At 37.5% G+C, this 15356-nt stretch overlaps 3 protein-coding genes across 7 annotated transcripts; 1 reads left to right on the top strand and 2 right to left on the bottom strand.

Annotated features, from left to right (window-relative positions):
• Positions 1 to 237: 237 nt before the first annotated feature.
• On the bottom strand, positions 238 to 2060 carry LOC103446434 (stem-specific protein TSJT1-like). Its single transcript, XM_008385549.4, has 4 exons — positions 1637 to 2060; positions 1041 to 1281; positions 732 to 852; positions 238 to 604 (listed from the first exon to the last, which is right to left on the bottom strand). The coding sequence occupies exons 1-4, from the start codon at positions 1846 to 1848 to the stop codon at positions 411 to 413; spliced, it is 768 nt and encodes a 255-aa protein (XP_008383771.2). The 5' UTR covers positions 1849 to 2060; the 3' UTR covers positions 238 to 410.
• A 1631-nt stretch (positions 2061 to 3691) lies between these two features.
• On the bottom strand, positions 3692 to 9242 carry LOC103446433 (splicing factor U2af large subunit B-like). Of its 5 annotated transcripts, none has more exons than XM_008385548.4 (18): positions 8906 to 9242; positions 8331 to 8512; positions 8093 to 8200; positions 7767 to 7834; positions 7175 to 7233; positions 7038 to 7079; positions 6855 to 6914; positions 6487 to 6547; positions 6254 to 6381; positions 5711 to 5826; positions 5485 to 5583; positions 5319 to 5394; positions 5059 to 5147; positions 4899 to 4965; positions 4727 to 4825; positions 4491 to 4572; positions 4216 to 4283; positions 3692 to 4110 (listed from the first exon to the last, which is right to left on the bottom strand). In XM_008385548.4, exons 1-18 carry the CDS (start codon positions 8930 to 8932, stop codon positions 3973 to 3975), a joined length of 1569 nt encoding a protein of 522 aa, XP_008383770.1. In that variant the 5' UTR covers positions 8933 to 9242; the 3' UTR covers positions 3692 to 3972. The 5 variants fall into 5 exon arrangements, with proteins under 5 accessions (XP_008383770.1, XP_008383769.1, XP_017190792.1 ...); XM_008385547.4 differs by having other exon boundaries at positions 7175 to 7245; positions 8906 to 9058; XM_017335303.3 differs by having other exon boundaries at positions 6254 to 6366; positions 7175 to 7245; positions 8906 to 9050.
• A 4235-nt stretch (positions 9243 to 13477) lies between these two features.
• Positions 13478 to 15239, top strand: LOC103446432 (CBS domain-containing protein CBSX5-like). The gene is made up of 2 exons (XM_008385546.4): positions 13478 to 14073; positions 14224 to 15239. The coding sequence occupies exons 1-2, from the start codon at positions 13715 to 13717 to the stop codon at positions 15047 to 15049; spliced, it is 1185 nt and encodes a 394-aa protein (XP_008383768.1). The 5' UTR covers positions 13478 to 13714; the 3' UTR covers positions 15050 to 15239.
• Positions 15240 to 15356: the final 117 nt, after the last annotated feature.

Raw genomic sequence — 15356 nt, 5'->3', positions numbered from 1 at the left:
GATTGAAGTATCTTACACATTTTTTTCCCTGAAGTTGTACTGGCTTGGGCTGCAAAATCCCCTTCCAAACCACCCCCCCCCCCCCCGAAAGTTGTACTCCATTTTCGATTCCCCCCTTGAATTATTATTTTGATCAATTTTCTCCCTGAACTATTATAAATGTGAAATACGGTAAACATGGCCGTTGGGGAGATTCGGTAGTTTCATTTTCTTGGTAAAATGCCACGCGAAGCGAACTCCGGAGAAACAACTACACATGGTTCTTCATTCATAATACGTAGGTACTCATTAGAAAGGGAAAAGAAATTACAGGGAAATATGTACATGAATTGAAATTAAACCAAATAAATAAGAAACTTCCAAATGATTATTTCTCAGCAGTTAAACGTAAGTAAGTTTATCTCCTTGATTTAGGCTTGTTGGCCCCATGCTGCCCAATTGGCTTCACTTCCGACACGTGGCATGTTGGGAATCCTCGATTGGGCATCAACCTTGAAGGTGGCCCCACACATGACCCCCTCACTGTCAATCCGAGGCATTGCCTTCATCTTCTTGGTTGGATGCTCAAAGCTCATCAGCCCTTGCTCACTGTGGAACATGCACCCTGCAACCAAAGATCCACCCACCAAAACATTAGAGGCTAGTAAAAGTAATAATTGTGTACACATTGAATTATTCGTGCAAATTTCGAGTCGTGCAACGTGTCGTGTCAGCGGTAGCGTTTTACATACCAGTTGGAAATGGGGCAAAAGATTTAGCACAGCTTTGTTTTACGACCCCCAAGTTGTCAGAAATCACCACCGAACCATCTGCTGCAATGCCCCAAAACATGCTAACCCCTTCATTAGCACCCTGCATAAAAACAAACCACACCCAAAAATGCTAAGAACCCTAAAGAGATATTTCACAAGGACACCAGCCTCTGCTTTATAAAAGAGCGATCCCAAGCCAACAAAGCTTTTCGCTTCGCGAGGTCGGACCCTTACTCTTGTTTTGCAAAGAGCCTCTGCTTTCTAGCATTTGATTAATTTGGAACTTACCAATGCAGCAAAGACGGTTCCAGCCTTGGTGTCATAGAGCACAAATCCAAAGCTTCCATCAAGATCCTTGAGGACCTGATCAGCCGGGTACGGGCCGCGGTCGCGGAGGGTCCGATAGGCCTGCACCACGAACATGGCCTCATTGGTGCCCTTCGACAGCCCGTACTGCTTGATCAGGCTGCAGAGGTTGTTCAGGTCCCCCAGAAAAATGCAGTATATGTTGTCCAATGAACAGAACACCCTGCAATGAATTCATCAGTTAGTTAATTATAAATAATAGATGGTTTGAGATTTGAGAACGTCCAAATGTCAGTTACGTAGAAATTTTTTGTGCATGACGTCTGTTCTTATAATCGATAATATTGTATGAATATAGACGGACGGGTACTAATTTTTTCAGTTGAACCCTTGTGCACTCCTCTATTTCCGTCCTCCTAGTAAAAGCTGTATTGATTCATCTTGATATCGATATATTTTGTCACGGTGATATCATGACATGGACACATTAACGATGACATATCGACAGACGTTGGTTGCGTAACCGGACCATGGTAGTATATATTAATAATTGTAAAGAAAAGATGTTGGGGTTATACCTTTTTGGGGATGTGTAGGGGTTGGCTGGAGGAACGTAAGCAAGCGAAGCTGTGTTTCCAAAACAGACTGAAACTGCGTTGTTTGGATCATGGCAGGACATGAAATCTTTGGCAATTTCTTGAGGCTTCTTGGCGGGATTGGCGGAGGCAGCGGCGGGGCTGTGGAGCTCCTGCGGTGGCTGCACCACTTCCTTGTTGAATATTGCAAGCATTTTCAAATTTCCAACTAAAACAAATCTCAAACAAAGTTTTTGGATCAAAATTCTCGAACACAAAAGATGGTACTAAATAGTTTCACACAGGCAAAGGGAACTGATGGAGATTAATGAGTAATTGTTGGGGTATATATATAGCTAAATACTATTCTGAGAGAGAGAAAGAAGGAAACTGTGCGTGGCAACGTTATCCAAAACCCTCTCTCCTCTATTACTTTAGGGAGATTCGATCCAACTTAATCTATTTTTATTTGGATTGTACTTGGCTCGGTACACCGTACATCCACATCCGACTTTTTATCTTTATGAACAAATTATAATTTGATATTTGTACAAAACTAATTTTATACCGTATTCTTTTATCACGTCCGCATATGTATTAGTTTGGACACGTGACGAGAAAAAATCAGTTAACATAATTTGGACACGTAAACCAAAGATATACAGATGTGATTATGAGATGGAGTCTCTGTGCAAAGAGAGAGAAAGATCTAGAAGAGCTTTGAAAGAGACTATAAAAAAATATAAAGTACTTGAAACTAACTAAAGACTTGATGCAAAGCTGAGTGCAATGACGTTTTACGATTCATACACTTGACCCCACGTATTGAGATAAGACAGGTTATACGAAACAGTTTGTAAAATTTTTATTGGAAGAAATGAGACGAGCAATATCCTTTTTGTTTACTAAAGTTAGTAAGATAGTAATCTTTTGCCCAACCAAAAAGAAGGGCGTGAATCGAGGGTAACAACAATGTTATAATACACATTTTTTTGGTTCGAAGTAAATCATTCATGTCCATTAGATTATAAACCAGGTAAAAGTTTTTGCTAAATAAACGGTGCAAATTTTTTTTAAATCATTCATATCCATTAGATTATAATCTAAGAAATTAAATTTGTGTAATATAAGTTATACAACGGCATTTAAAATGTTAGTAATGCTCACCGTTAGTTTAGGATGTTATTACGAAATTTGTTCTTCCAGTCATCCGGATGATTAGAAAATTAAGATAAAACTGAGTAGGTGTTTTGGAAACGGTCAAAAACGTGTTGAGTTGTACGAACGCTCTTATCCAAAACTAAACAGTTATAAACAAAGTACAAGTGGAGGTTTAAACTGTGTGTTGTTAGTGACGGTGATCTGAGTCATCCACCGTCCAACATTTTATTTGATTACTCTTTTGACTGTTCCCCACGCTTCTGACGCACACACGTGGACCATAATCAACAGCCCAAAGACATATACTGCAATGGAGGAGACCAATGAAACGGAAAGTCATCATCTCCGGATTCCTTCCTTCTAACACACTAAATCAAAAAATTTGTGTCATTAAAAATTGTTTCAACAGTTGAAGTTATTATAACTTTTAAAGTGTGCCCCTATTTGTAGCCATTTGATCAAATTTCAATAGTATGGATTTACTGATTCAGTGGATTAAGATAAAGAGATCTGGAGAGGATTCCCTTCCAAATGAAACTTCATTAAAAGTAGCATTATCATTCAATTAGGTACACTTGACAAACGGGTCGTCTTTATTATATTCATGTTATTTTTGTGACATACTCATTGCCTTAACGAATCATATCATATCAAACCTATTATCTTACGAAATCTAAAAAAATGACTCGATAAGAGTTCATTAGTTAACAGGTCATGTAGTTACGTATCAGATTAACATGACATGCAAGAGATTGCAGTGCCTAATGTCCAGACGTATCGAACAGGTGGTGTTTGTATCATGTTCGGGTCATTTGCGTGATTTTATCGTGTCCTTAACAGATAACGAGCAAATTGTTAACGGGTCGACCCGATAAAAAGAATACTACATAAACAGAGTTGCTATGCAAATGAGAAGACCACTATTAATCTCTGAAGAGTATATTAAACGGTCTGTACACTTTCATACTAATACAAACCAACCTAAACGGCCAAAAAACCAAGCCAGCATCAAAACATCAAGAGAACGAAGGCCGGGAAAGGAAATCGTCGATCATACTAGCACGCCATCGGTTCCCTGAGCAACCATTACCGACATCTGAAGGTTCGCTTTGGAACGTACAGCTATTTTACATTGCAACAAAAACGATAAAAACCTAGGCCGGGGGGCTTTAGTACTCTTATGCACTGTAGTCCCTGTTATGGTATTTCTCTTCTGGATAGTAAACGGCATTCACTGTGTTACCTCCGAATTTTCTCCCACCGAGTACATTCCTTGCATTGGCGCAACCCCCAATATCGGTGTATTCCAAGAACACCTGAAAGTATCGTATAATTATAAAGAGAGAAGCTACGTATTCAGTGCCCGAGAGCAAAGAACAGCAATAAGAGCATGGTAAATGGACGCAGCACAAGAGTTTTACCTTCCCAACACCTGGAATCTGCTCTCCGCTTTGATCAGCACGAGGAATAACAACATTCACCAGAGTTCCTAATCATCCAACACACGAGAAATTTCTCAGTTCCAATCGAAACCATAGCAACAGTCAAGCAGTGGGAACCTGTTAAAGTTCCGGGCACTCAAATTTAAATACCCTAAAATCAACAATTCACTTGAAAAAACATCAAACATCTTCCACAGACACACCAAAGGTTTTAAATAAAAAATACTCAGGCAAACAGGTTAGGAATAAAATACCAAATTTGCTGCATTCATCCCTCATGTCTTCTAATATTTCGACATACTCTTCATCGTCACCCAGTTGATCAGCAGTAATCGCCTTTATCACAAGAAAATACAAGAACCAGCCAGTAGGAACAATCAAATATTAACCCATAATCCACAAATCCAAATTTTTTAAAAGTACAGTACCAAAACTAAATATACAAACAAAATGCATGAATTCTATATTTCATTTTCAACTGTGATACTACCTCAGTCAAGCATAGGACTTTAGTGGGTGTCTCACCACTCGCCATAGTTGCCATTCCAGCTCCTAGAAGATTCAAGTCAACAACCTGCATGGCCATTTTCTACAACGAAAGACATAAGTCAACAATGCATTTGAAAAACATATACAGGGAACCAATGATATGTATTCCTTACCTGCATGGCTATATGCTGTTGTGCCTGTACCAAGATGTTTTCTTGCTCTGTTTTAGACTGCCCGTTGCTGTAAAATCGTTGCAAAAAGTTTTCAAATTGTCTAACTTGGCTTGAATAAATAAAATATCAGGCTTGCCCTTTAGTTTGAAAGAATACCAACCTGGCAGTAGCACGCCGGACAGTTAAAGTTTTATCACCCATTTTTAAACCGTTGAGAGCACCACAGGCAACGTCTGTCACGGTTGGATCCTGAAGTTCTAGAACATTAGTTGACCAGATTTCTAGGAGTGACCTTTAAGAATCATAAAACAGTATACACGTATAAAAGAGAAAGGAGATGGCCTAAAAACAATCACTTGGAAGAAAATAAACAATTGAAAAAGTAACAATCAAAATCAAAGCCAGGCTTTGAGTATGTACCTGATAAACACAGAATCCATATCCTTTGGAGTTTCCTGTATCTTTATCCTTCACGAGGTCAAAACCACGGAGAGGTCTGCAGTGATCAATACGAAGTTAAGAATATGCAACTATGGTTTTATCAAAAATGAGGAATGTCAAGATTGCTGGAAATTTAAGCCCATACCCAAAGGATTGAAGCAACTCTCTAATCTGAGCTTCAGTGAAGTAGTAAGGTAACCCACCCACAAAGATACGGTCAGGTCCCTCAGCTCCACCAACGGCACTGCCAAACAAATGCAAAATTAGTACAACAGAAGACTTTTACAACTCAAATCCAAAAACTTCAAAAGTAATTATAGAGAGTATGAAACTAAAGTAGTCTTCAAATTGAAAAACCGAAATCGACCTACCCTTGTGTGAGACCAACGGCAGCCAAGTTAAGGTGAGGACTTGGTTGGCTAGGACCAAGTGTTGCAGCTAAAGTAGGATTGTAGTCTGTTGGCCTTCTTACCCTCACAGCAACCCCCTGATAATCAAAAGAAGCATGTCAACAAAGAAATATTTCCTCCATATCCCACAGAGCACACAGAAAGAATGATTAAAACATTATCCAAAGATTCTGACCTAAGCCCCATCATAACCAACAAATACAAATCTCAATATGTTAAATTTTTTTTTTTGGGCATATTTATGATAATTCTCTATAAAATTGATAGGGTTCCTTACCCAAGAGAGTTAACCAACTTAATGAATTTGATAATACTGAAATTTGAAAAGCTTTGATCCGATAGACATGATATATGATAACATTTCAGTTCTACACTAGTTATGCTTCTTATTTTACCCTCACATTCTTCGTTTACGGTACTTTACCATTGACACCTTCCCCTATGACGATTATAAACAGATCAAACAAAAAACAATACTGTAATGATAACTTGTAATTGACATGCCTCAAATATAATCCCGTCTAATGCCATTGCATTACTTGCTTCTTCAACCGTTCTCATCTCCACAAATGCAAACTTCTTCTCATGATTAATATAGACATTTACAACCGCATCACCTGCAAGTTCAGTTACTGGAAAACACATTGCTCTCAGATAAAACCCATGAGATCCTGAATCATGTAATACATTAAGGCGCATGTTGAACCTAGTTAAAGTGAGACTATGATTACACATACTTGAACCAACAGAATTTCCTCCAATGGCAGCCATGACTTGGCTAAAGAATGTGGCAATTGTCTGACAAAAAGATAACATTCCATCAAAGTCTTTTAAAGAATACAAGAAAGAGGCAAACAAGAATTTCAAAAATTGAAAACATTTAATCAAAATTTTGGCTCATTTGAAACCCATTGCAGTTGGCCCTGTAACAGAAAGCTAGCTTATAAGCTTCCTTATATGCAAAGTAAATCCCTAGATTCTAGAGTGATGACACAAATGGCATCAAACTTTAGCCTAGATTCCCTGTTCATCGCCACTCCAGTATAAAGTCAAAACACTTGCTATTACTTTGGAAAGAATCCAAAACAAAATCCATAACTATAACCTGCTCATTAGCCAAGAGAGGAAGCCCACCAACGTATACCCGACGTGCATGCCTTGTAGCCTGCAAGAGAGAAATATATATATATACTGTTCATCGGCCAATGAAAAAGACACCGTTCATGCATTTATGAGAAAAATAAATTGTGCAAATTTATATATATGAACATAAATACAATAAATTTACCTGCTGAGTCATGGCTTGAGCTGGCATCAATGGAAGAGCCATCTGTAACAAGCAAAAGCATATGAAGTTATTCACAAAGAACACAAAAGAAAAATCGAACTCAAGATCCCATAGAAGCTTATAGTGGTGAAACGTACATGCAATGCCCCAAAAGGTAATGAATTTTGTACCACTCCAGGCATCGTTTGTGGAATACCTGACAGTTGTCCTGCATTATTATTATTGAAGTGATACCAGAAGGATAAGTAGTATAGCTTTACATAAAAAATAAGTCACAACTACACTAGTAATGAAATCCATCTGAAAGCCCAGAAGTATCTTTTACATTGAAAAAGCTAATATTTCATACCTAAGATATACCATGAAATAATAAAGAAACAAATTCCATCATTGCGGATGGTAGGGAAATATCTGTAAGTACTGTATCAGTCGAAGGAGAAGAATGTCCAGCCAATCGTTCCATTGGTTCTCCCTTGAACATCAATTGATGTAGTCATGCCACATCAACATCGCCTTCTTACCCAAACCATAAAAGCAAACACATACAAACAACAACACAACAACAACCAAACAACACAACAATGGCTCTCAGTTTCCAGAGTAAAACAATAAGAAAGATAACTTCTAGCATGCTCATATAAATAACAGGAGGTCAGGAAGCTATTCTCGAATGGAAAGTGCTGCATATACTTTGACAGGAATTTGGTGATCAAGTAGTTAGATCCAAACCTGAAACGGAAGCATTAGGCAGCGCTGACCCAGCAGGTGGTGCCATGTCAAAACCACTTGTACGCTTGCTGTAGACAAAGATTTCAGCAAGATTACAATGGAGCAATGCGGCTTTCTTGACAAAATACTAACAGCATCCATATTATGTTTTAACCAGCTAAAGCTTTTGAAATAGGAAATAATGTTTGAACAACATTACTCAACACTAAATGCATAACCTAAAGGAGCACGAAAGATATATTTCACATCAACTAAAAAGACAATCGGATGTGTCATGATCAAGATAACAATATGAAAGTGAATGTTTATGTAAAAGTTTCCCGAACCTCTTTGAACGGGAATGAGAAGGAGATCTGTCCCTTGAGTGAGAACGAGAACGTGATCGTGATCTATGTCTATGCCTCCTTTCTCTATCTTGATCATAATCACGATGCCTACAAGATAAACATACAATGTAAGCAAACCTAAAGTCGAAAAACAATTTCACTTGCTAACTCCACAATGCAATTGAGATTATGCGAACAACTTGGATAAGTTTATTTCATTAAGAAGCACATGTTTAACCTGTCGAAATCTTGGTTTCTACCGCGGCGATAGCCATCGTACGAGTTCCTCCCTCTGTCAAATCTTCCACTTCTATCCTTATACTGCCGTGTATAACGGTCACCATCTTTTTCTCTATCTTGACCTCGGTCTCGCTCTCGATCTCTCCACGAGCTCTCACGTTCTGATCCACGAGAATTGTGCTGAGGCAATTAAAACATCACTCAGCCATTCGATAATCGGCACACAAACACACTCAACAGAAAATCGCGATCCGAAACTACGTATGCATCACTCTTTACAAATGCTTCGCATTCAAATAAAGTAATTCATTTCAAATTCATCGGTTCCTCTAGGGAAAAGAGATTCATACACAAATATACCAAATTACTGCCTAATTTCATGCCCTAAGTGATTTAACAAACAGAAACAATAACATCTTACTCTGGAAAACCATAAATTACAACTATTTACCCAAATCCATTCCGATTCGACAAATTAACATATCGAAAACGAACGAATTGACAAATGAAACGAGAAAGCATAGTTTCAGAAATTGGCTTAACAAATTAACAGAAGGGAATTTAGAAAAGAACCTTGCTGACGCCTTCGTAATCTGACATCGTAGCAGTCCGAATTTCAAACGAGAAGAACCCTAATTTTGGAAATTCGCTGAAACCAGAAGCTCGCGATTTGCAGGCTCTTTCGATCTGGCGATGCGAGTACCATTGGACGCGATCGCTATTGGGCCTGCTTGGACGGGGCCGACTGGGTGATTTTAAATTCAGGCCCACATGTCGAAAAAAAGTGTTTGTTCAGATAAGCCCGCTATATTGAACGGGCCTAACTCAGCTAGTGAACTCCCACCAGTTGCCACATCAACAAAAAAAGCCCATTCGATGAAGGCTTCGAATGTTTTCCTATTTGATTGTACTGAACTCGGTTGCACCTAAGATTTTTTGTTATAAATTCAATTTCTTGACCAAAAAATCATCGCTATTGCCCTTGTTCAACGAGTGCAGTTGCACAAAAACAATTTCTGTTTAGAGTAATTAGTACATTGCCATTGAGTTGCCCATGCCCCTACTTAACGGGTGGAATTGCTATGACAAGCATAAAAAATAATGCCATTTTAGTAATGGACTAGTTTCCACTTCGGTCACTTAGTAAACAACAAAAATAATTGGTACACATCTTTAATAAAAACTCGGGATTCTGACTCTTCGTCAATCCAACACTTCTCAATTTAATTGCTAAATCATGAACATAAAATGAGCTATCCATTCCAAAAAAGAACCAAACCAAACTGAAACAACCCTCAATTAGAATATGATCCTTTTGATGATTTAACCTCTAATTTTGGACTAAAAGTTGGATTGATTGACACCAAGTATGATTTAACAAAACAAGCGCACATGCATGTTGTGCGAGTTTATTCTAGAGCTTTGTGCATGATGGGATTTCTTCGCTAGCAAACAAAAATAAAAAGTGCATAAAAATACTAGTGAGCACTAAAAATGTAGTAATTGTGAGTGATGTTAATTTGGATCTGCTGTTAAAATGATTGAAAACAATTTTAAAGAAAATATTTTTGAGTTTCAAAAGAATTTAAAATGAAGCATCCGCTATGTGTTTCTCATATGAAGTAGTAAAGTTTATTTTTTCATAATTCAAATATTATTTTACTAAAGATTGATTTTAAAAATATTTTCATTAAAAACACTTTCAGCTATTTAAAAAATATTTTTAAACCAGCTCTTAATCTCTTATTCGATTAACGAGAGGGTTAGATCAAACATTCAAGCCAATAGTCCGCTCCTATATCGATTTTTTTTTTGTTTTGGATGTGCCTCAGTCATCAAAGTATATTCACGACCACGTGTGCGATGTGTGAGCCATAGAAATTCATGTCCCCATGTTCATAAAAACAAAACATAAATAATCTTGCCGCGTATCTGGAAAGATCCTTGGAAAAAATGAGGATCCTCTCCGGACCTCTTTATAAGGATTCTGAGAATTCTTAAATCATGTTCATTTATTGTACATCGTGCTACAAAAAATTATTTTAAATATTTTTATTTAAAATTAAATATGAATAGTATCAAATAAAAACTGACGTACGATGAACAAACATAATTTAAAAATTCTCATAATCTTCACGAATGTTTTTTTTCGGTGGTTGAGGGAAAATAAATGAACACAATTTAGAAAACTGATTGTATGATGAACGAACATAAATACGATCGAACGAACACAGCCCGACACCACAATTTAAAAAATGCAGAAATAAAAACCTAATCCTCATCCCGCATAGCCCGACACCACAGCAGCCATCACCTTGTCAGCAACCACATAAGTAGTCATCAAAAGAAAACCAACTTCGCCTTGAATTTGACAAAGGTATCGCAACGCAAAACAAATCAACATGCAACAAGGAAAAAGCCCCAACCAAAAGTCGCAACCAAAACCGCTAGATTGGAAAAGAGCCAATAGATCTGAACACTCTTTAATTGACGTAGTTATGGGCTTATTTGAAATTGTTTTTAAAATGATTAAAAATGTTTTAAAAAATGTATTTTTAAGTTCCAAAAAGTACATTATTCGTGTTTCTTACTGCACGTTCGGCTATTTTAAAAACACTTTTAAACGAGTTACGTTTGTCCAACATAAATAGTCAAGGAATGGGCAGGGGGATATTTTGATTAAGAAAAAGTTTTATTTGCAAAATTTTTTTGTCAACTTGTAAATTACGTATTTTGGTGCTTAGTGCTAACGTATATGAATGCCGGCCTTGAATTGACCATGAATTTGAAGGGTTGTGTGATTTTCTTTGGCGCATAATAACCGCGTAATTGTATTGACTTAGACTGATTTTAAAATAGTTTATTAAAATTCTTAGAAATTCGAATATATTCAATTAGAATTTTAAAAATGTTTATAACATTCTAAGTGTATTCAATTAAAATTAGAATTTAGAGAATTTTGAAAAGTTGAGGAATTAGAGGAAATTTGAGAGATTTTGCAGTGTATTTTAAGCATCCATAAATCTCACATCTTCCCATAACATTTCGAGAGAATTGAATCAAAATTTTATATAGAATCTCTACAAATCAATTAAACTCCGTAAAAATCCATGGATTTATAAATCCATTAAAATCTCTCAAATTCCTAATTAAATACACCCCCTTAAATTTTGATAACATTTTAAGAGCTTCACATAGTATTTAAACCATTACTGTAATAATATCAATATTCACGTCTAATTTTTACTCTCGCCAAATTATAACGTACAATCAAAAGTATATTTTCTTATTGATGTCTCTCTCGTCACGATGTATTTCATATTAATTGCACCTACACTAAGATATTCAGCTGAAAAATATTTAGAACGTGGACCATGCAAAGATTCTATATATGTGGTTAAGGTATGTAGAATTTGTAGCCATAAACTTTGGGGTGGCTTGCCACATCAATAGAGAATATGCTTGCTTAGATATTTTTTTCTTTAAAAGCAGACTAGTCGGTGATTTTGTCACCTTAGTTCACATTTATAGGGATTGAAAAGACTCGTATAGGTATTTCAACTTCTCTCTAATCACTCAACGATGCGAGAAATTGAACCTCGAACATGATGTATGGAATACAAGCCTTGAATTCAAATTCAACCACTGAGTCGCCTCGTGATGGTTTGCTTGCTTAGTTCTTCAGTTACATTAACAATGTTACGATTCTCCGATATTGTATCACACCGATCAATAATACTACACTCCAACATGATGATAAAATCTTAAAATGTGAAAAAATATTATTAAACGATATTTAATTGTTTACCCGGTACTGTTCAATTTTAACGAAAATGATATTTTTACTCTAAAAAATCGCTCCTGGTACTATTAACTTACAACAACTTTTTGTCATTTTAATTAAAACTCAAAGTTTTCAAACATTTTTCATTAGTTTTCCTTTGTTTTTAGGGTTTTTCTATTAGCACCCCACATAAAATATTACTTATATACTCTAATACAAAAAGACTATTTAGGCCCCATAGATTATGAATACACCTCCAAATCATTTTTACTGTATATTATTTTCTTCAAACTCTTGAAGCCACTCTCACCCGCTATTGAACTCAACGACACCATTCAATGTAATGTCATTTATCACATATCAGTTTGTGTTTATAATATTTCATTCGATTGACTAAAATCTCTAAAGAGAAAATTGAACGGGTTTGTTTTTTATATGGTGGAGTTTGTTGTTACCTATTGGGCATATACAGAAAATAAATATTGAAAACCTCATGAAGCAACTTAGGGCAACTTGTCATAATCCTCACATTATTGCTTCTTACTCGAGCCAAGAGAAGTAATAGTCTTCAACGTGATGGCTTGATGATGATGGACACTTAGAATCTTTTGAATTCACTTGCTAAGATTGCAAGGGCTCTATTCTATCTTTTGCAAAACTTGGTTTGCACTCGATGCTTTTGATCCAATTTCTTCAAATATGAAATTTAAAATCCCTAATTAGTAGAAAACTAATCACTCAATTGATATAAATTCAGATGTTGATAAAGAGTTTGAGTGTTAGGTGTATAGTGAGAGTGTGGGTGTGAGGATAGTATTGGAAAAAATGTGAGGGGCATTAAGATAAATTTCATTTCAAAAAGTAAAAGTAGAATTGATTACGTATATGTAATGTAGTCAACAAAATATGAGATATGAATAAAACAACCCTTGTTTTCATAATACTACATTTGTCAAATAGTTTTCACACGTTTACTTAGTCAAGAACAGCCAAATATTATTTCTAATATAATATCTTCTTCTAGACACTTCTTTTTTTCTTTATTTTGTTAATTTTTTGTGATCTGTAATTCAGTGGCTGCCAACAGATCATCTTCGGAGCCTTTTGGTAAGAATCCGTAAATCGTATCCGTTCATTGTACATCGTACGGTTAATTTTTGTCAAATATTGTTTATGTTTATTTTAAATAAAAATATTTAAAATAATCTCTGATCGTACGATATACGATAAACGAACACGATTTATGGATTCTGAGATCCTCACAAGGTGATCCGGCGAGGATCCGGACTCCAGTGGCTGATCGCAACAAGACAGAAAAATCCGTGACAAATAAGGGTACGGAGATGAGTAGGCATATTCTCAGCGAGAGCCCGAATCCGTGTCTACTACGTAACAGCCGCCTTTAAATAGTCTTCCAAGTTCCAACCTCACAAATTCACAAACAATTAAATCTCTTTTAATTCTCAAATTTAAGGCTTATTTTCCTCAACAATTTCTGAACCTTCAAACCCCCAAAACCTCAAGCTCTCAATCTTCTCACATTTGATCGGTTGATTGGTTTTCGGTTTTTGATCTTCAGTTTTCGACTTTGTTCGTGCATGGCACCGCGTCTGCATTTGCAAGAAGTGTCCGATCTTTGCCTCGGGAAGCCTCCGCTAAAGTCCGTGTCGATCTCCGCCACGGTCGGAGAGGCATTGTCGGCCCTGAAGCGGTTCGGCGAGAGCAGCCTCAGCGTTTGGAGCTGTGACCACTCGAAAAAGAGCGACGTCGATATCATCTGCAATTCTGACTCCGCAGAGGACTGCCGATGCGTAGGAAAGGTTTGCATGGTGGACGTTATATGCTTCTTGGGGAAAGAAGAGAACTTGTCGTCTCCGGCGACGGCGCTCGAGGCACCGCTGGAGGTTTTGATTCCAAAAGGGTCTGGCCTTGTTAGGCATTTGGAACCACACGATAGGTTTGTTTCTTGATCCTGTGCTATTTTTATTGCTTTGTGTTCGTAAGGCTTTTGATTTTTTTTTTTGCAAGAAAAAGGCATTGAAAATTGTTCTTTTAGGATTTTATGTATTATATTTGGTTTAATTTGGATTGTTTTTGTAATTTTCAGCTTGGTGGAGGCCATTGATCTAATTCTAGAAGGTGCACAAAACCTAGTGATTCCGATTCAAAGCCGCCGGACCACAGCGGCAAGAAAAAAGCTCCTCCCCAACCGCTCCTTCAACACCCTACACAACAACCGTGAATACTGCTGGCTCACACAAGAAGACATCATCCGCTACCTCCTCAACTACATAGGAGTCTTCAGCCCCACCTCAAACACCCCCATCAACTCCCTCCAAGTCATCGACACCGAAAACTTACTAGCCGTCCATTACGACGATCCTGCCTCTGCTGTATTGCCCCTCATTTCTCAATCCCTCGTCCAGCAAACTTCCGTTGCCATTCTTGACGTGGACGGCAAGGTGATCGGAGAGATCTCCCCGTACACCCTCAACGCCTGCCACGAGTCCGTGGCCGCTGCCATTGCCACGCTTTCCGCGGGTGACCTGATGGCGTACATTGACTGCGGTGGCCCGCCAGATGAGCTGGTTCAGTTGGTGAAAGAGAGATTGGAGGAGAAGAAGTACGGGGCGTTTTTGGAGCTAATGGAAGAAGAGTCAATGTCATCGTCTTCTTCTTTCTGTTCAACGTCTTCAGATGAAGAGTTTGGGTTGGGAAGGAGATCCGGAGGAGGGTATTCGGCACGGTTAGTAAGGAGGTCGGAGGCGATTGTGTGCTATCCCTGGAGCTCCTTGGTGGCGGTGATGGTTCAGGCGCTTTCGCATCGCGTGAGTTACGTGTGGGTTGTAGAAGAGGATGCAACTTTGTTCGGCACTGTTACCTTTGCAAGCATGTTCAAAGTCTTCCGGGAAAGTTTGAGGTCTTTGGCATAACCCTAGATCAAGTTTTTCATTTTGCACATTTTTTTGTGGTATTTGCACTTCTTATTCATAAAATTCGAATCTAATACTATAATAATAATTAAGTGGCGGAAAAAAATCTCTATAAAACTTAAATTAGTACGCTTGGGATTAAAATATAAGGTATATTTGGATGATAAAATGCTAAGAATGTCCACAAGAATCCATAGAAAATAACAATAGTACGTGCAAGACTCTGGACCTAGAGTTCTTGTGTCCAAACAAATTTCAAGACATGCAAGACTGCGGGCCTGGAGTTCTTGTGTCCAAACAATTTTCA

The sequence above is a fragment of the Malus domestica genome, chromosome 10, assembly GCF_042453785.1.
Source record: "Malus domestica chromosome 10, GDT2T_hap1".
Classification (NCBI taxonomy): domain Eukaryota; kingdom Viridiplantae; phylum Streptophyta; class Magnoliopsida; order Rosales; family Rosaceae; genus Malus; species Malus domestica.
This window is presented reverse-complemented; position numbering and strand designations above follow the sequence as displayed.